This window comes from Homalodisca vitripennis, chromosome 3 (assembly GCF_021130785.1).
Source record: "Homalodisca vitripennis isolate AUS2020 chromosome 3, UT_GWSS_2.1, whole genome shotgun sequence".
In the NCBI taxonomy this organism is placed as follows: Eukaryota; Metazoa; Arthropoda; class Insecta; order Hemiptera; family Cicadellidae; genus Homalodisca; species Homalodisca vitripennis.
The window spans coordinates 140,593,065-140,615,354 of NC_060209.1; the positions used below are offsets into that span (position 1 = coordinate 140,593,065).

Below are 22,290 nucleotides of genomic sequence, written 5' to 3' on the forward strand. Positions count from 1 at the left end.
TGGAAAACTGGCTTGCAGAGAGGAATACATCACACCCATGTAATATATTTTACAGAAGATAGTGTACACTACATCATAGATATGTAAGCTTTTGAAAAACAAAATGTCAAGAAGTTTCGGGTTCAGAATTGTTACAGTTAAATCAGGCTGGTCATCCGACCGAGAAACCGGGAATTTTCTTGTAGAACCGGGAAAATCTCAAAATCAAATTGTTCTGTCTCTAAGAAGGTTAATCTCGAAACATCTTATTTTATGCGATGTAGTCTGTGAAACTGTGAATGAAGACCATAATACAGTATGTTCACAAGTCCCATTTGCGCCGGTTGATCCACGGTTGCTTCCACTAGTGTAGTTTATCTTTGTTAGTTCTACCCCTGTGTTGTGACAAGTCTCCCAAACATGAAACAACCACCCTATGCTACCATGAGAGTGGTAGCAATTTCTTGGCAGTGCCAAGTCATTCATAATGATTTAGTAGTTCATGGTTTGTGAGAAAGGTTGGGCTATTCTTGAGATAGGGTTAATTGTTTAACCCAAGAAAGTTAATTGTTTGCTTTTAGTGGAAATGGTCAAGCAGTATTATGTATCTGTAATCGCCTTGATAAAACTTTGAACCACGATTAGATGCATCAGCCTATTTTTTGTAAGTGGATATGAAATTGGTGTTGACACATGATCACAGTAACGTACTTCCTTGCATTAGACATTTAACTTAAACACTTTTGGAAGTACATTTATTTTAGTTTTATTTACATATTAATTTTATAGATAGGTTTATTTCACATTATATATTTTTCATGTTTCATTATTTTTATGTCTCAAATCCAATTTTGGGCATGTTAGTATATAACTTATTATATCGTTTAACTTTTTTGTAACTAACAGTTTTTGCATATTTTTTCTAGAATTGCAAAGCCTATGCCAAGAAGTCAATTAAGTATGTACCTACTCTAGGATGGGCTTGGAAATTTGCTGAGTCAGTCTTCCTGGAGAGGAATTGGGATAAAGACAGAGAAGCCATTGGGGTACAAGTTCGAGAGCTAGCAGACTATCCTGACCCAATAATGGTAAATTATCTACTCTCATATTTCAAACTCAGATCATTTCATTCTAAATTTTAGTAACTTAACCCTGGAACTGGCCATCATTTTTCCCAAAATGGCAGGCACTTTTTGGTGATTTGAAAGGGTTTTGTATTTTAATCACTGCTCATCTATTTTTTAAGATAAAAACATTTTAAAAACATCAATGTCTTTAGAAATAAATGCAGTTTCCCAAAGAAATATTAAAGGTTGAATCATGTAATGTATTTTTATTTTTTTACAGATTAACGTAAAAATATTAGTAAAGAATAAAGTTTTCTCAAAATGTATAGCACCCTCTCAGGTAATATGAAATTTTTGAGAATAATTCTAAAATATACAAAAGTTTGCTTATATACCTCAATTACAAATTACAAAAAAAATATTTAGGTAAAAGAAGTTTATTGGTACTTTTGAACAATATATCTATAAAAACTACAAAATCTGAAAAAAGTTTGTATAGCACTATTATGTATACCATTTTGACATTTTGGAATCTATTGGATGAACAAATATTTTTTTCTAAGAGATAAATATATTTAGAAGAGAAAAATATGACATTTATAGAAGTTTACATTGTATAAGATATTTTTATATGACAACAAACTTTTTTTTTTAATTTTTACAAAAGTCAAAATTGTGAAATAAATGCCTAACTTTTTTAGCTAACAATTTTCTTTTCTTCCAAATATTATTTATAAAGATAGTACGTTTATTGAAGTTTACAATAATGTACAACAATGTATTTTTATTTATATTATGTTTTTTGTTAAAAAAATAAAACAAGCGATGGTCATAGAAATAAAACGCTAATACCTTCAGAAAAAGTAAAAAAAACTTTTTCACTTTTATAATAAATACCTTTGCATAAATTCAAATCAAAATTTAATTATAATTAAAATTGTCTACAAAATTATAAAACACTGAACCTACGTGAACATAGGCTTATTTTCAGTTTCACAAAAATCCAACCTATTCCCTAAAACTTAACCTAACCTCTACATTTTTCACTTCACTAATTAAAAAAAAAAAAACAATAAACAAACTTTTATTTATACACACTAAATAACGAAATGTCTAAAATATCCTAATGAATAGCAAGCAATACACTAATACCGGCAATGGCGTAATAACAACAGAGAAATCAACATGACAACCATGCGATGCGTTGTTCTTCTCTACTGGCTGAATCGGTGATTGCGCAACAGAACAAAAATAAAATACTAGTTCATAGTCTTCGTTGTCTGTTATACTGTTGCTTAGAGCAATTCTTATTCTTTGTTTTGATATGATTTTCACTATTTCCAGACAATGATAAAGTAACAAAAATAACAAAATTTAATGAAGCTATTTTCGACGCATTAGGCATTTTGGGATTTTACAAAACACTAGCTTTTCAAACGCTTATTTTATAAACATTAATTTTCCTACTGGCTATTGAAAAGATGTTTCTGAAAGCCAAGAATACACTGTTTTTAATGACGACACTTACGATCGTGTAGAACGTAAACTCACGATAGGGAATTTTTACAAACATACGGTAATTTTAGCGTGTTCGGAAATTACGCAAACAAATGGCAATTGGAAATGTGAACATCCAAGTTTAGAATTTTATAATGAAAGATTTAACTTAACTATAGAGCGTTTTATGGTATAATATGAAACCTTGAATCTTTATCTTTAGATTTACGTATGTTTTACTTCAAACAAAGTAAAAATAGACTTGCTGTGAGAGATCATATCACGACATAGTTAATGCGTCGAAAATAGCTTAGTGCCATTTTGAAACTGTAGTTAATGCGTCGATAATCGCTTAAAGCCAGTTGCAGGGTTAAGTTTTGTAAGCATATATCTACAAGAATCAAGAACCAGGTAATTGATTGACTCCTCATGTTTTCCTGGTTAATCTGAAGAAGATGGTGTCGTTGTGTTTGATGTATGAGGTGTTTCTGACATCTTTGTCTATTGGCTTCATGCCAACTTACTCTTTGTTATTGGGTTAGGGTAGGAGTTGTGAGGGAAAAAGACGTTCACTATTCCCGCCATGCGCTGTATGCTACCACTGCTCTTTGTGTTATCAGTCACTCATTCTGTTACTGCGTTGTAAACATTGACCCTGGAATTATGATATGTTAGGTATTTAGTGTAAGTATTTCTGTGTATTATCATGTTCATTACAATATTATAAAAATATATATTATGTCATAGACCAGTTAGTATTGTATACCTCCCCCTCCTACACCCCCTAAAAAACCTGCAATATAGAATTTTATAACTTAAGGACAGTTGTATTATTATATAACGCCTCTGTCATAAGTTATAAACATGAAGATATTTGGGTCTGAAATAGGACAGCACTTAAGGGGTTAAAAGAAGTATTATTATTGCGTACCAGAATCTCTGTAGCTGTCCTTTTTAGTAATTTTTTTCTCATTCTTATTAAAGATCTCAAATTATATTTCATTTCTTTCTTTTGTGCATAATTTAACATGGCTAAAAACTTCCGATATACCTAATTTTGACTAGGTTATAAACTATTGTGAAATGTTCATTTAACAATAAAAACTACACATTGTTCTCGGCTATTACCTTGTAGGATATACAGATTGCTATCTGTGACATGGTTACTTATATCAGACAGGACCGTTAATATACAGGGATACCGAAAAGTCTTGAAATGGTCTAATATCTTCTGTACTCATAAATGTACAAACATCAAACTTTCTACAGTGACATAGGGCATAAAATCGGAACTTTTTTATGCAATCATTAGCTCAGGGAGATGGCCGTGTAAGGAGTTGGTGGAAAATCTTAAATGTGAGCATAGGTTGATGTGCATACTATTTTATAGGTCCTAATTAGTAGAACATCATGCCGCAAATTAGATCTCAAAAGGATAATCCTAAAATAAATGCCGGCACTCGAAAGTTGAAATACTGATCTTTTGTGCAAGTTTAAGAATAGCTTAATTTTATTGTAACCATATCAGTTGAAGCTGCAAAACTTGACACATGATTACTGTACAGGAACACCTATTTTAACCCTTTTAACCCCAGCCATTTTTCCATGGACTTGCCAGAAAGCCCATGGCGATAAGGGACCGTAGTGCAGAATTGAGGGAAAAATTCATCTAGTTTTCTTATTTTTGAAGATAATTTTTAGGTTTTTTGTTTTAAATTGTTCACAAATAAGTGTACTCTTAGATGTAATAGTTAAAAAGTACTTTTACAGAATGATTTGTTTTTTTTAGCGTATTTATACATAAATTTTTTTAAATTTTTTTTATTTTTTATAGTTTGGACATACATAAACGGTAGAAAAAAAATTTTAGCCCCTGAAAAATGAAGCAATTTTGTTGTACACATATTTCTTACTACACACACAAAATTTTAAGAACTTTCCTTGATAAATGCAGGAGATATATCCAATTAATTGTATTGCTGCATAAGCAATTCTTCATATATTTCCACATACACGTCAGTAGAAGTATACAGATATGTTTACTTGTTTTTGCACTTTTGAAATAATAACAATTGTAAAATAACACAAACTAATTGTAATGGTTTGTAAGACTAAAACTTGTTTAATTTTTCAAAAAAGTAAAAGAAATAATATTTACAATATATACATTTTATGGTACTTTGGGAATGGGGTCAGATTCCGTTATATGCCCCCAACGCTTAAACCTTTTTCAATGAACTTAGAACGTTATAAAACGATGTAGTTGAGTAACAGAACTATCATTCCATTAATCAACAAGCATTTCCAGGTATTGTGATCGGTATTTTTGTCGCTGTTATCTTATCTTTCTCGAGAATCCCGATTACGGCAGGCCGCGCGGCGGGACTCTGCAATCACTTATCTACTAGACCGCTCGACTTTGACCTCTGTCTGAGGATGGGGAGGGGGTTGCGATAAGACAATTCCTGTTTTATATTGACGAAATATTGTTCTACGCTAATCTAGTAATCAGTAGAAGCAAAATGTCAAATAACGATTCATGTATGGGTGTGGTCGGTATAATCCCAAAGTACCAGTGTTTATCAAAGTGTTTTCACTCACTGGTAACTTTTCTCTACGACGTTTACTCATGTTTTTTTACTAATAATACAATAAATCACACGAAAAACAACCGCTTTCAATTACGCAAACTAATTGAGGTTATAAGTCAGCATACAACAACAATGCAACTGAAGTCGTCTGACAACTGACATCGACAAATAAACTACGCTCAATGACGACGAAATACGATGCCAATTGGAAGGTTTATTGTTTTTGCATGTAGCCCGTTTCTTCACCGACTACTATACCGAAACTGATGGCATTTGGACATATTATTAGCCAGCTACATTAAATTCTCGAGACGTCCGGTATATCGGACGTTGGGCATTTTAGCTAGACCACCTCTGTCCGATATACCGGACGCCGGGGCTAAAAGGGTTAAGATGTATTCAGTGTCCTGCTATTCTTCTATGGGAACGGTCCACGAGTAGTCAATAAATAATTTTTAATTTAAGCATAGATTGATATGTACATTATTTAAAGGGCTAATCAAGCAAAGAAGTATGCCGCGAACCTCACTTGGTGTTGAGTTTTACCCATTACAAAATGGTAGCAGTTCAAAGATTTTCAAAGTAAACTAAACTGTTAATTCGGCAGAAAATTCAGGAAGTTGCTTTTATTAGTTTAATTTCACATTAACAATTTGTAGTGGTTAGTAACAATAGCGTCACAAAATCATCTACCCAGATTGTCATAGGAGGTGTTCAAATTGTTTCCCCCCAGCTTCTTGGCAATATATCAGTTGATGATAAAACACTGACAACGTGTTGTTTATTACATCTACTAGGATAGACACAGCTTCTTTTACTGTACAGGCTTTGGAAGACTCTGGTTCCAACAAGATGGAGCACATTCTCTCTTTGGTTTAGACGTAAGACAGCTTTTAAACGTGTTCCCAGTTAAATGGATCGGTAGAAGAGGCGCTGTAGAATGGCACGATCTCCAGATTTACCCCCTTTTGATAACTGTTTGTAGGGCTATTTGAAAGATCAAGTTTCAAACCACAAGATTTGTAACAGCTGAGAAACCTACTGTAGAAGAAGCTGCACTATAGTACACTCTGTCAGTTTCGTTGGTTGACTGCCGCATTCATATTGGCACTGCACATTTCCATTAATTACGTTAATGTTATTTTTAAATGTACTTTTATAGAATGTATGTTTGATATAATGTTGCAATGTGTTTATTGCTGTAGCTATTGCGCCTTAGTTTTTGCTCAACATAGTTCTTTTCTTACACTCTTTTTTTTAAGAAAAACCTATTTTAATCCGTTTCTCAGTCAAATGGCCAACCAATGGCCTGATGGTTTGCACATCAACATGTGAGTTCTTGATAGGTTAAAAAGACAGTCTAATATATAATAAAAATTGTAAAGTTGTTTTATACAACCTCAATCTTTTAAATTTTAATTACTCTGTGTATAACACAAATAATCAAATCATTGATTTGAAAGAATTTTCTAGTATATTTTAGGACTTCCTCCATTGTGCCCTTGATTGTAGAATTAAGGGGGTTTTAAGTTCCTGAGTATATCACCATAAAAGTCTAGCAGCATACCAAATTTCAAGTATGTTGGTACTCAGGAAGTGGAAGACCAATTAGATGAATTAACCAATCTGTCAGTCAGCCAGCTAATATAGCTTTATATAGAGAAGTAGGCTAACAATCGTATTACTGAGATCAAAGCATAAATTCTTTCTAACCTACAGATCAAATAATTAAGTGTGTATAAAAGTAAGCCCTGGTAGTAAAAGTAAAAAGTACTTGTTATTGTCACCAAAGGTGGCATCAGTTACAGATTCACAATAAATCAATTTATTTATTATTTTTATCTGTTGTATACCGTAAAATGGGGTGAATAGCAACACTGGGGTGAATAGCAACAAAACTTCCGAAAATCTTTTACAAAATGGTAGAAAGGCACAAAACTGATAATCCACCGCGGGATATTTTTTTTTTTGAAGCTGCAAACCTTGAAAGTTACAGGGAAAAATAACGTTGTTGTGTTGGCATCACTGTACTGCTGTGTATTGAAGACGACACATGTGCTTTTAATAACCTCAACAATTGAATCTTTCTAAACTTCTCATGTAAGTACCAAACTAAGTTCTTTCATACAACCAAGTAGGTTTTTTTATTGTGCTAAAACATCTATGAGATCAATTACAGGAGTTAACAAATCTATCTATTCTGAAACATGTTGTTCAATAATTTTTAGGTTATCATGTCGGATATTTTTAAATCACGGGGTGAATAGAAACAGAGAATTGTTGTGTTTCTTTTCACCCCACGGATTACAAAATTAGATAGTAAGGTTATAAAATTATATATATACAATATTTTGGTGTTATTTTAGTGCTTGTTTACTGTCTCAGTTAGTATAGAGTTATATAGTATGCTTAAAATTTAGGCTACTATGAATGTTACTAAAAGTAACCAATTTTCAACAGGTCTAGGCCCAGGTAACCTAAATTAAATCTCAGTACCTACGGTACATATCTTTCTTTCTCGTTTTAACAACTGTGTAGTAATGTTTAACATATATTACGTATCGTACTGTACATATAACATACCCATGTGTGTATGTTTAACATATGTACGGTAACTTAAGAAACATTTTTATGTTCGATATGAAACATATGTTTCAAGCACATTTTAAAAACAATTAGGTCTAATACAAATGTTTTTTTTCCAGCATGCCGAGAAACTATATATCTCTCAACAAACATAAAAAACACTCGGCTGAAGACTTAAAAAGGGCTCTGAGTTTAATAAATGATGGTATGAGCTTAAGAGTAGCGGCAGATTGCTCTGGCATTCATTACAGTGTGCTTTATAGACACATGAAGAAAGGTAGCGAGATGAAGAAGAAGGGGGGACAAACTGTATTGTCAGAAGAGGAAGAAAAAATTATTGTTGACAGACTAAAAACAGTCGGTGAATGGGGTTACCCGATTGATTCGATCACTCTACGGCTGTTGGTGAAAGAATATCTCGATAGGCGTGGAAAGACAGTGATCAAGTTTAAAGACAATCTTCCAGGAAAAGATTTTGTGTATTCGTTTCTACAACGCTACAAAGCTCAATTATCTTTCCGAATGTGCCAAAACATCAAACGGTCTAGGGCAGCCGTAACACCTGAACTCATCAATGAGTATTTTGATAACTTGGAAGTCGAGTTAAAGGATGTCCCTAAATCACACATTGTTAACTACGATGAAACTAACCTGTGTGACGACCCTGGCCGAACAAAAGTAATAACAAGGAGGGGCTGCAAATATCCTGAAAGAGTAATGAACTCGACCAAAGCGTCAACTTCTGTGATGTTTGCTGCGTCAGGTGATGGAACCATATTACCACCATATGTGGTATATAAAGCTCAGCATCTTTACGACAGCTGGAGGGAAGGAGGTCCAGCCAACTCTCGGTATAATCGTACTAAAAGTGGATGGTTCGATTCCTTCTGTTTTTCAGATTGGGTTGAAACTGTGGCTTTACCTTACTTTAGACGGTTTGATGGTGTGAAGTATCTCATTGGGGACAACTTGTCCAGCCACCTGTCACTAGACGTTATAAAAAAATGCAACGAGAGCAAAGTTAAGTTTATCTTTCTACCGAGCAACTCAACTCACATAACCCAACCACTAGACGTCGCATTTTTTCGACCGCTTAAGATATCATGGCGCGCTATCCTCAAAGATTGGAAAAATGGGCCAGGTAGGTACGAGGCTACTGTCCCGAAAGATAAGTTCCCCAGCCTCTTCAAAAAAGTTTTTGAGACTTGCAAACCTGATAACATTATATCAGGTTTCAAAAAGTGTGGAATAATCCCTATAAACCGCAAACCAGTGTTGGCAATGCTTCCAGGTTATGGCGTTTCCGATAGCGCTGCCGTGAGTTCAGCCCAGTCGTCGGCTGCCAATACACCTGGTACTGTATGTGAAACACCTATTGAAGCAATTGATTCTTGTTTCAAAGAGCTTTTGCAACAATTGAGGCAAGGTGACTCCCCAAAACCGAGGAAGAAAAGAGTGAAGGTTTCGGTAGCAGCTGGGAAGAGTGTCGGCGTCCAAGATTTTGTTGAGATGTCTGAAGATAATCCCAAAATAGTTGACCAAGCTGGGACTAGTACCGGTACCAGTACCGGAGTTAGGAAGGCAGGCACCAAGATTACAAAAAAAAACAAAAAAAGAAGGCAACCCAACCATCATCGTCTGACAGTGACATGTCAGACTATTCTGTCCAAGACACAGACAAAGAATTAATCTTGTCATCTCCAGACGAAGAGTCAGGTGTAGAGGAGCCCTTAAATACGCAATTGTCATTTCTTCCCGGAGATTTCGCTGTGGTAAAGGTCTATGGGAAAACTAAAGCCCACTTCAGACTATATGTTTGCCAAGTCAAAGATTATGAAGAAGGTGGTTACATCTGCCAGTTCTACAAAAAACAACCTTTTGCGAGAAAATTTGCTGTTACAGATGAAGACTCCTTCGTAAGCAAAATCGATGTTGTCCGTAAACTTGGTGTTCCAATTGTTGCCCCAAGCACATCACGTTTTAACAATACCATTAGTTTTGATGATGATCTCAGTGGACTGACATTATATTAAGTAGTAGAAGTCAATCAAAAACCTAGCTAATGTTTGCTGCTTGTTTCTTTTGTACCGGTAACTATTTTTTGTATTAATAAATTGTTTACATGAAAAAGTGCATTTAAAAATCTGTTCCCATGTTTTTTTATATTGTAACATGTAAAAGGTCATAAAACAGTGTGTTTCCATTCATCCCAACACTGGGAAATAGAAATATCTAGCAAAAACAACAGATGTTTCTATTCACCCCTTTCCGTGGGGTGAATAGAAACAGTAACATTTTAATTTTTTTTGTGAAGGATATTTAAAAATAATTAATACTGCTTAATAGAAGAAGGCAAGACCTGAAAACTGAGGTAATTTTCACTGGTTTAGCATTAAATTTAATAACTGTTTTTTAGCTCCAAAGTTGAAAACTGTTGCTATTCACCCCGATTTACGGTACTGTATTTGTGTACTAGGTATGCAGTTATGAAGTGATGAAAAGTTATATTAGGATACTTCAAGTGCCCTATTTTTTATTACTTTTACTTGTTTTTGCTCTTACCCTTCCAGGCTTTCAAGGAAACTACTTTCTATGTCAGAGCATTTGTAAAAATTGTTTTTATTTTTAGAATGAAGTCAATAGCTTAGTTAATGTTAACAGTTGCTGCTGTATGCAGAAGGAACCCGGTTCACAGAAGAGAAGCACGAGGCAAGTCTGGCCTTCGCTCGAGAGAAGGGCCTGCCACAGCTCAAACAACACCTGACTCCGCGCACCAAGGGCTTCACCTGCAGTGTGCCTCACTTGCGTGGCAAAGTGGATGCTATCTATGATGTGCAGTTGGCATTCAAAGAGTAAGTCTATATAGTGCAGTGGCATCGTTTATTAAAACATTTCAGTGATCTATGAACAATTTAAAACTGGTGGTTTTAGCCATCAACTATAAATTATCCCAAAAATTTACGTAAAATTAGTACATAAAAAGTATCAATAAATCCAGTAAAATTTTTCTCCAATTTTTTTTGTATTTAAAATAATCTAAGTTTGTCCTTTATTTATTCACACATCTTATTTTACAAAACGTAGTTACTGTATAGTTCTATTTATAAAGTTTATTTCTAATTACTATTTTTAGATGAGGAAGCTGATCCCATTCTCGTCCATCTTAATTATTTCCATCTCCTTCCTTGCCACTCCAATTATCTGGACCTATTTTCTCTGTCAGTTCCATTTAATTTTGAGGTAAAACTGCACATTTTACTTGTCTATCCTGAAATAAAAGTATCCATTTCATTTCTGAAACGCTGATTTTTTTTTGTTTGTTTGCGAAGAAACTACTAAAGAAAATATTTGAGTTTAAATAAAAAAACCTTTTATTTGTAACTTTTTTTTAGTTTGAAACAAGTTTTTAAATAATACTCTCAATAAAGCTATTGGCATATTTCAAACCGAAGTAGGAATTTGATTTATATTTTATAATTCATTTAATGTACAAAATAAATTGATTTACATCACTTTTAAAGAAAATTATTCATAAGAAAAAATAATTTTGAAAGTGGTTCATGAGAATTTTAACAGACACTTATGAAAGAAAGTTAGTTATTAGGTTTTTTATTTCTAGGTTGCTAAATAACAGCTTAACAGGGGATTGACATAAAACTAGATTTTTACTCGTTTTAAACTTAAAATCGTAGAATAATTTTAAAAATAATTCTTAGCCAAATTGGTTTTTTTCACAATTTTGTGTTGGTCTTAATCTATTTTATTCCTCAAGAATTGTTATAACAAGCAGATAATAAGTAAGAGCTAAACTGAAAACTAACCCATTGGCATGCAACTTGTAATAAGGTTTTAAGGAATTCCTTTTTAATTTTGGCTGATTATACAAACAAAACTGCAATAAAATGAGTTCTATGAGGTATAAAACTTCACCAAATTACAATTTAAGAGTATTACAAAAGGAAAATATACATTACATTTATTAAAAAAAGAAAATTATATTATACTACTGCAAACATATGCACATTTGTACATACGAGGGTCGTCCACAAAGTAACCTCCGTTTTGAAATAAAAAATAAACCAGTTGAGATACAAAAAGTTTATCATATAAATGTTAAAACTACAGCTTTTCTCTACTTTTCTACATATTCACCATACAAATTCAAGCACTTATCATATCTTTTAACAGTTTTTGAAATTCCGTCTTTAAAAAAATCTGCCGCCTGAGAACGTAGCCAACCTGTCACAGCGTTTTGAAGCTCTTCATCACTCGCAAACCTCTGAGATGCAAGCCACCGCTTCATGTACGGGAAAAGATAGAAATCACTGGGAGCCAGGTCCGGCTGTAGGGGGGGGTGGGTCAAAAAACGTCCCATTTGAACTTTTCCAAAAGTTCTGTTGTTCTTTGAGCTGTATGAAGACAGGGGGTTGTCATGGACAAACACAACACCAGATGTCAGAAGACCATGACGCTTGTTTTGAATCGCTCATCGTAGCCATTTTAAGGTTTCACAGTAAAAGGTTTCAGGAAAATGATCCGAAAGTTCCGAGATTGTGAAGCGACGGTTCTTGCGAATTTTCTCATCCACTTTGTTCACCAAGTCATCACTGACGAGAGATGGCCTACCACTCCGGTCTTCATTGTGAACGTTCGTTCTTCCATTTTAAAAAAAACGAACCCATTGACGGACTCATAGTGTTTGGACCATACACCGCACTCAATTCACGATGAATTTTAGCTGCTGTGTAACTTTTTGATCACAGAAATCTTATTACACCACGAACTTCACACTTGGCGGGATTTTCTATCACGGCGCTCATGTTTTTGCGTTGTAACAAAAGAACGCGCGATCGCACGATGCTCTTCCTTGCACAGCTAGAAGCGTACTAAACGGCTGCGCACACCGATGTGAGAATGGCGGCGCTACCCCCACTACTTATCGCGCCATGCCCAAACGGCGGTTACTTTATGGACGACCCTCGTACATACATGCTGTATAAGCCTATGCTAAATATGTAAGTGTAATAAATATGTCACATTGCTGTTTTACTCAATTCATCAAATTATTGAAAAAAGTGTTTGATAAACAGTATTATTTTCATTATTCACAATGACCTAAATAAAGAATGTTTAGAAATAACCAACACAGTTATAATTATCTCTCCCATGATCATCAAAACAACATCAAACATAAATTGTTTACAATAAAAGAAAATTGAATATTTTACACAGTAGTTATGCCAACCAGACACAAAAAACATATGATGGATAAAATTAGGAGGAGTTCACAGTCTTTACAGTACTGCTATCACAGGCAGGGCTCCATACTATTTTTAGAAACACCTCAGTAACACCAGTGTTGTTGTGTGCTGTATGCTTTGTTTCTTTCCAAATCAGTCAAGATTTGAATTTGAAAGAGCAATTTCTTAAGTTAAATTTGTTAAGAACATTTGATGAGTCATTTACCGACTTTAGAACAGCCGGAATAGTAGCAAGATATGTCCACTGCAGCCAATGTGTTAAGAGCATTAAGTGAATATGCATATTTTGAAGGAAGGTCCTGTTTCCTTTACAATCCTTCCATCATCATATACAAACTAAACAAATAATTCATTGTTTTTTTTTATTATGAATTACATAGTGTTTGGAAAGAAAAAAAACACTAATTTTATGTATAAATTTAATTGAAATTTATAAAAAACTATGTAAATGAATACTGTACATGCAATGAAAGAGACCACCTAAGTCCTTATTTTATGATATCCTAGAGATTTGGCAATGCTACCTGTCCACCCTCCTGGAAGGAGATTGTGAACAGCCTTATGCACATGATTACTGATTAATTAGGTGAGGCACCATCGTGTTGGAAAAACACAAGCTATTTTTCCACCTTTTCGACGTAGGCAAAGAAATATTCTGTCAACATGTCACAGTATACGTCCCTGTTTATTGTTCTGTCTACAACAATGAAAGGACCAATGACTCAATAAAACCGCAGCAAACATTAAGTTTGGAAGAGTCACATTAAGGCTGAATAATATCAAATGGTGTGTGACTGATCTGCAAACTCTGCAGTTGAGGTGGTTAACTGTTCCACTCACATAAAATGTTGCCTCATCAGAAAAGAGAACTTTTTTCCAAAAACATTGTTATGTTGATCTGAAATCCTTTGTAGAAAGTTTACAAAAACTCAAACCTGTAGTTTTAGTTCATACTACAGTTGCAGTGTGCAGGCATGCAAATGAAGTCCTTTATTTACTACATCATAAATAATACCTTTAGCCATTAATAATTGTAGATTATATCTGATCAATGACTTCTTTCAACTCCGAATACAAATCTGTTGTAGAGAAGCTTCAGAAGTTGTTCTTCTACCTGGAAATTTAAACTTAAAAACACTGCTTATAAAATTCTACTTATTAAAGCTTTAAAATAATAAACGCTGATCACTATCACATTAAAGTAGTATTGTAAACAAATATCAGAAACAAAATCCAAACAAACAAAATTTGTCACAAAAATAACTTATTCTGTATGAAATTTGTAAAATTTTGACAGTGTGATTGTTCACTTTAGTATAGAAATGAAAACTTATTTAGAAGAGGTTGATATACTTTTTGTCGTAAATTTCAAAATAATCTAATACACATTGTTTTTACTTTTAGTTTATGAAAGTAGTTTGTCGTGAAAATTAAAAATAGTACATAGAGATTAGTCGTGAAATATCAGAGATGGAATTGTTTCTAAACTGGTGGTACATTTATGTCAAGTGTTTTGTGGTATTTTCATGCATAGACATAAGTTAAGTGTCTGGTTAATAATAATATAATTCCTATGCACTCAAAGAGTTATATTAGTCTATTTGTGACAAATGGAGTAATGATATAGTTATATGTACTGTACATTGACATAATTTTAATTGTCTGATAAAGGAATCTATATATTGTTGTGTAACTGCAGGAGTGCCAAGGTGAAGCCAACCGTGACTAACATGCTCCTTGGCAAACCTGTGGAAGGACATCTTTACTTGGGTCGGATACCTCTCAGCGAAGTGCCTGAGGGTGAGGCAGAAGCAGCACAGTGGCTCAGAGATCTTTACATTAAAAAAGTAAGTTTCTTTACAATTGTGATTAGAAATTATTTTGTATACTACTTCGTTCATATGACAGACTCAATCAGCGAACTCACCGCACAGCTGTGGTCCCTCGTTGATCCCATATTTTTTATACACAATTTTCCTAATTGGCGACAGTGGAAAGAGATATTCTTTTTTATTGTCATTATTACAATAATTTGTTTAATTCAACTGGCTTTTACTTTTAACTTAGTAAATGATTTATATCAGCTGTTTTAAATCAGTACTGATTAAAATACAAGTCAATTTATGTATATATCTCATTTTATTTTTGATACGTCCTATGGACAGATAGACAGACAATCGTAAAGAAAAGACATGCTTACATCCCCTAGCAGACAAAAGAAAAATTGTGTCAGCCTATTGAGTGATAGACTTCATTCGTGTTCAGCCAAATCCCATAAAATGATATGCACCATCATCAAACTCAGTGTTGTGTAGATAGAAATGAAGCTTCGTGTAAACTTTAAAGTTAATTTGTTTCCAAGTTATGCGGACAGATAGACTGATGGAGAGGCAGACAAAAAGAATTTAAATTTGTCCAGCCACTCGAATGATAGGCTTCACTAATGCTTAGCTAATTAGTCTTGCAAGTCTTTTAGGGCATACATAGTTTCTTGTGTGCTTGGTTTAAACCATATACAGTAAAACAGATTACATTTGTTACATTTTTTTATGAATTTTTTCCCACATTTTTGTACCAAATCCCTACCATGAGTTTTGACAAAGTTTTTGTAGCATTGGTTACAACGACGATGTACAGAGTAAGCTCTGTTCTTGTCCATGTGATACATCCTCATTCTAAACACGGAGAGTAAAGTTAGCTGGTATCAATCAAGTAAACAGCTGATTATATATAGAGTTACAATGTGATTGAAACAAAGGTATTTAGAAAAATGAGAAGTCATGAGACCACTGGTGGTCCTCAGAAGTAACATCTAAATAAGTCATAAAATAATGAAATACAAAGTTAAGTATTTGCCAGGAGACCAGATTTAAACTTTCTGTACACAAAAAAGCTATGGCTACCATATGTAAGATCGGGATATTGTGGCCCCAAGTGATAATTCACTGAGGACCTGGTGGTCCTAATGATAGTCAACGTGTTAAACTCAAAGAAACACTTTAATCACATATAGTTTTACAAAAATATACTATAGGATTAACAATTATTCCTGTTTTTGAACGTTATAGTATGTGCAGCTCTTGCTGCTGCTTGCAATAAGTAGATTTTAAGGTTTTACACTATATTCAAAAGTTTATAACAAAACTTAACTGTATATTTCAACTGAGTTTTTTATATAAAGATAATTTAATAGTAAAATATGTAAAAATTAAAAATTTTCAAATTAAAATCTTTAACATATTACTCCCCCATATATATATTAACCCCAGAAAAGAATGTGAATCAAGGTATAATATTATACCCTTGCGCTTTTTATACTATATATATATATATATATTGTGTGTTTGCTTGGATTTGTATAAGGAGTATACAAATGTTGTATTTTACAAAAATATACGTATAATTGAAAAAAATTAAGATAAATCAATGAAATAAAATTTTCTACTTAAAGAATTAAATTTCTTATAAAACTACACCAAATATCATATATATAACTGTGTTTTGCACTAACAAAAATGTTTTGCTTTCAAAATTTACAACAAAAAATAAAATAAATTTAAAAATGATTTTAGAAATAAAAAAAAATTAATATACTTTAGTTCTTATAAATTACAGTATATTATAACCTGTTTCATTAGCTAAAAAAACAATGGCTCAGTCAACCAAATAGCAATAAAATTGAATGCTTTGTGAGTTTTACTAAACACTTTTTTTTGTATATTTAATTGGATTTGTACAAGGATGTTACGCGCAAGAATATTGAGTGGCTAATGGGTTAAACAATTTTGCAAAATAAGTGTTTATTGCTAGCTGAGAGCCATGGAAATTAATTTGTTGGCCCAGTCATTTTAAATATAGCAGGCAGATATTTTGTATATTACTGTGCGATGTTTGTGAACATATTTAATGCTTCTTTTTTATTGAATTTCAGGATAAAATGATGGAGAGTTTTCTGCACACTGGAGATTTCTTTGCGGAGAGTGGAGTGGACAGGGTGGAACCATTTCTGCTGCCCCGGCGCTACTACAGCCTTGTTAACATGGCCACTTGGGCCGTCATCGTTATCGTGCCTGTTTTCTACTATTTGACACGACTTATCACATCCGGCTCTACCCTCTACATCTCTGTTGGGATCTCTATCATCCTGTTCTGTAAGTGAACTTGTTATCTTATTTTTTGCTTGACTCTATCGGCAGTGTTCTTGTTCAGTGTACGTACATGTTCTTCCTCAATCCAATTTACTTTTACTCCATGATATAATGTTATACGGTGGGTGGAGAACGTGGAAGCACGTTTTCTTCCTTTTAGAAAGCATAAATCTTAAGCACTTTTGCAAAACTGCTATTCAATGCATGCATACAAATTTAATTTCGTCACTACTTCATGCCAAAGTTAAATTTCATTAATTTGTTTACTTTATTTTCAGTTTTCTTCATGCTGTATAAACTGATTGAGCTGACCAAGATCAGCAAAGGATCGTCATATGGGAAGACAACGCCTACTACCCCAGTTAAAGATGAAATTCAAAACACAAACTGTAAGCAGGACTAACCTCGTGTTACACATGCAATATTTGCATTGATTCCAAGAAGCATCACTGTAATGTCAACCAAAGATATTTTCAGTTTCCATTTGTAAGATTCCTGTAAGATGTCAAAGCATAAAGATACTAAGCACAACTGAAAACTTTGATCTATTCTGTTATTTTTATATCTGTAAGAATGTCAGTCTTGAAATTCAAGAATTATTCATTATTTAAAGTATTGTATCAATAATGAACTTTACTTTCTTGTAGGTGTGATATTTTCATTGAACTGTGTAAGCAGTTATTTAAATGAAGCACAAATATTATGTAATAGAATTTATTACAGATACCAATTTTGTTATGAAATGCTAAAGCCTTTCTTGTTTGTTTCCATTTCTCCCCTTTTTAACTTGCCGTACAATGTCTTTTATTAACCAGTCTAGTTTTATTACTATACAACTTTCAAATTTACTGTTTTATTAAGTATGTTGCTTACAAAGAAGTTCACAACAGTTCTTTTTTATTGTAAGCCAACCTTTTTAGAAGGAGAAAATTTATTATTTGATACTGGAAATTTGACTAGATTGAAAAATGGGTGTGCTAATTTGAACCAAATGGTGGTAAACTCAAAAATGTTCCAGAGGATTCAGAACCAACCAAAACTTACATTCTCTTTAATAAAACGATCCCTATAATTCTAATTTGAAATATGAAATTCCAAATGTGTTTTCATTTCAACACAAGATTAAAATTACAGACAGCACAGTTTTTTAAACTTTTAGAATTGTAAAGTTGTTCTTTTGTTTTGTCTTTTCAAATGAAAATAACCACAAATATAACAGAAAATATTTGTTTATTAAGTCTGGACTGAATGTTTGAGGCCTGGAGATAGTAAATTTGAGAAATTTCAGAAAACAACCACATCGAACTTTCTTGTAAACAATGGCTGAACAGTAATACATCAATTTGTTTGATTGTATTAAATCGATGAAATAAAAGAGCTTATTCTTTGGTGATTTATTGGGTATTTGTATTAAGAACCATAATATTTTTATAGCTATATCAGGCAACTCGAGAGAAATAATGAGAAGTTTTCCATATTCTCTATTATAATTGTATATCAGTTTTTGTACTAATATAGATTTTATTATTAGAAGTTATTGGAACACTATTTTACATAATGTAGTCTGTAATGATATTTATTTTAAATTATTTTACATAATTGTACAAAACATTTCATTAAAAAACTTTTATTTTACTTAGAGCCAGGCTGAATTCTGGATATTTTAAATTTTGTGTTTGTAACAACCAGTATTTAAAAATAGCATTTATCACAATACTCAAAAAAGCGTACAATTTATACTATTTAGCATAATTTTTGTTAAGATTTTCTATATTTTAACTTTTTCCACTCCATTTATATACATTCTGATTGCCTCCTCTGATCAGTTTTAATTTAACTAGAATTTCTGAAACTCTACTTACGAAAACATTGGTTCTCTTGTGAGATTGTGCTTTATTTATTATGTGTCTTTTTTAATAACTAATGTAGAAAAATATAATTAATATCTATTGTAATATTTTAGGTTTTATTTTTTAGGCCATTTGTTTCACTATTATTTGTGATTACAAAAACAAAAAGATTTCACATATGCCAACTTCCAGTTATTGTATTTTCAACAATATACTTTGGAGTTTGTTTTAAATGCACAAATATTACTGTAGGCTATTTTGTATTTTTTGTGTTTTGTAGAAAAATATAAATATATAAAATAAAAGTTCTATTAAAAATGACACAGAATAAGGTTAAAATCTCCAAACAATAAATAAAAATTTACTCATCTTTTTAAGCAAATAAGTTTTTGTTTTTGTTTTGTTTTTTGTCTTGTCTAATTATAATAAAAAGTGAACATAAACTAACTCATACCCAAAGAGCAAGGCCAAAATTATTTGTAAACCATAATAAAAACAAACTGTTGCGATGATGCTAGAAAAGACAGATGAGTTGTTAGTAATGAATAATGTTACTAGAGCAGCTCACCCCAAAATAGGCTGACAACATTTGAGGCAGTGTTGCCATTTCGCCGGTAACTACCAGTTAGTCAGTTCCACTGTAATGTGGTCATATACTTGATTTATAAGTTGTCTGCAAAACACATGAATCAAATCAAATGTTTATGGTAACAAACATTGTTGCTGATGTTTGTTTGTTGCAACAGATGATGAGATTGATCAGTAATTTTTCCTGCACTTAAATGGCAACAATGTTTGGTGTGGGTTTAAAGGGAGGATTCAGGTCCACCATCCACTGTCGGATTTTAGGGTGGACTGCTTATAGTATTTCTTTTTTACATGAAGTAATTTCCAAGTCGTAGTAGAAAGTGAACAGATTTCTGCTCAATTCAGGAAAGCACAAGAATTTTCATCCAAAATCCATTTTAATTCTGCAGAAAGGATTTTGGACATATTTTTTTTATCAACAGAGGAGTGGAAAGAGTTAAATACTTTAGTATAAACTCGTGTTAGAACTATCTCCAATGACTTTTTGAAGTTGCTTCAAACATAATATATTTGATGATTATGTAAACCATAATTCTGTACTGTTGCCATTTTGTTGATGTTATTGTGAGATCTTGTTACATATTGAAAATTGATTACCAAAGCGCAGTGTAACACAAATGTTCATTGAGTGTTAATGGAGGCAGATAAGTTAAGTTATCTATGTTTGATTGAAGCTGAATTTATTTTGTGAATCTCATCCATGATAATTTTTATTTTAGTTCAAATAAACCGCCAATTATGTTTTAATAGCTGATGATTTTGTTGAGAAATTTAAATGTTAATTCAAATGCATTATTTGGAATACTTATTATTAAGTGTTTTTTTTTACTTCATACAATCATAGACTGGAAGTGATGATCTGTATAAATAATAATCTGTATATAATCTGCATTATAATTTAATGTATATAATAAAAAATGTAAGACTTACAGTAGAATAAGTAACAATGATATTAGGGCTTGTAGCACTATACCAAGTGATATGTCTGTTGCTGGCCAATTATCTGTGGTTTAAATGGAATGCTGTGTTATATCCTTGGCTAATTGTGTAACGTCAATGTCTTTCAAATTAGTTGAATTAACTCAATAGTGAATATAAATGTCTGCAGAGTTTGATTCCTGAATATCATATTATCTGTATGCAGTTACTAATGCATTGTAGAGAGTTACCGATGAACGTCAGGATAAGTACGATAGTAAGATATTGATATAGTGATTGTGGTCGTGCTCTTGAAATTTGCAACATGATAGGTAATTGAGATGGAAAATTAGGTCATACGTTATTTTTATTGTAAGAGTTTTTTATCGTTGAATTACCTATATCTACTTATCTTTGAAATGAAAATAAAGAGCCATAGTTGAAATTTCTTGGTGCTGCTAAAATTCTAAGTCTGTGTTATTATCATCATACATGGTGAGTTTTAAATATCCCTTTTCCTTGATCTGCAAGTGTTGGTACCGAACTACCAATCATTATTTGATGTTAAATAAGTTATTTTTGCATAGAATTTTCTGCCATAATTCGAAATTCATTACTGAATTAATTTCTCTTTATGTAAATATGGTGTTGTGAAATGTGATTTTGGACTACCTTTGTGTACCTTATGTTGCTATAAACCGTTTTCTTTTATATCTTATTTTCATTAAAAAGATAGATAGATATTTAAAAATTAATTAAAAACTAAGGCTCGCTAACAATTTTTAGTAATATGGTAATAATTTAATCATATTTTTTTCAGAAATAAATTATGCTAAAGGACATTCTTCTATTTTTATTTATAATTTACCCATTGGCACACCTGATTTTTCCAGTGCTGTGTAGATTGAAACTAACAATTAATTCGGTTAAAAATGTAAAGGTTTCCATAGTAATGGCACTAGAGCAATGTTATTGCCATGGTTACTGTTATGATTGTTTACAAAAAAACTGGCTACAGTTTATTTTTTAATTATTTTTTTTTAATTTAACATTGATTAAATATTTATGTTATAACATGTTTTTGTTTTAGTGATATTTTTATGGTAAAATGTTTTTGTTCCATCAACTTTTTTATGTTCCTATTTAGCTACTGTTTGCAATAAATTTTTGCGAATATATTTTTATGTATAGCTTTAATCTTAACTATTATAGATTTTTATTTCAATTAGTTTTACAAAATAAACATTTGAAATACGGCTCACCAAGTTATTTTTTCACTCACTCTCCAAAGGACACACATTTTGTGGCATTCAATGTTAGTAGAAACAAACATACCTAAAAATGTTGCCTTATTATTATTGCATGTAAAAATATCTGACGACTTTAGTCATCAGTAATAAATAAACTTCGTTTATGGTTTTTTACCTATTAGCAGAAAAATAAATCCTTAAAAACTCTAAAAAGAAAATATTTATTTACAGTATATATCTTTTTCCAGTTTCACATGAGAAATAGCACTTTGAAATAAATATTTCTCAATAAAACATGGTATCACTTGAAAGATCAAATAAAACTAAACACAGACTTTTGATAAATATTTTAAGAACTTAATAAGTAATGTTAAGTCTTTTAGAAAGCTATTTTTCACTTTTTGTGTTGTTTTACATTAAATTTGAAACTAAACTAATTGATCTTATAATATTATTATACATTTTTTTTATTTGGTTCATTCATATTGTTTGTATAGCAACAAATTTATAATATGTTAAAAAATTATTGTGGCAGAAATGTTTCTATAAATGTCC

General features: G+C 32.2%; 1 protein-coding gene across 2 annotated transcripts in view; it reads left to right on the top strand.

The window, feature by feature from the left end:
* Positions 1 to 21,327, top strand: part of LOC124357595 (1-acyl-sn-glycerol-3-phosphate acyltransferase gamma-like) — a 34,885-nt gene extending 13,558 nt beyond the window's left edge. For both annotated transcript variants that reach the window (XM_046809516.1, XM_046809515.1), the window contains 5 exons: positions 906 to 1,067; positions 10,382 to 10,572; positions 14,681 to 14,828; positions 16,913 to 17,132; positions 17,408 to 21,327. In XM_046809516.1, the coding sequence (XP_046665472.1) occupies positions 906 to 1,067; positions 10,382 to 10,572; positions 14,681 to 14,828; positions 16,913 to 17,132; positions 17,408 to 17,532 (846 nt within the window). In that variant the 3' untranslated portion in view covers positions 17,533 to 21,327. The remainder of the gene's footprint in view (positions 1 to 905; positions 1,068 to 10,381; positions 10,573 to 14,680; positions 14,829 to 16,912; positions 17,133 to 17,407) is intronic.
* Positions 21,328 to 22,290: the final 963 nt, after the last annotated feature.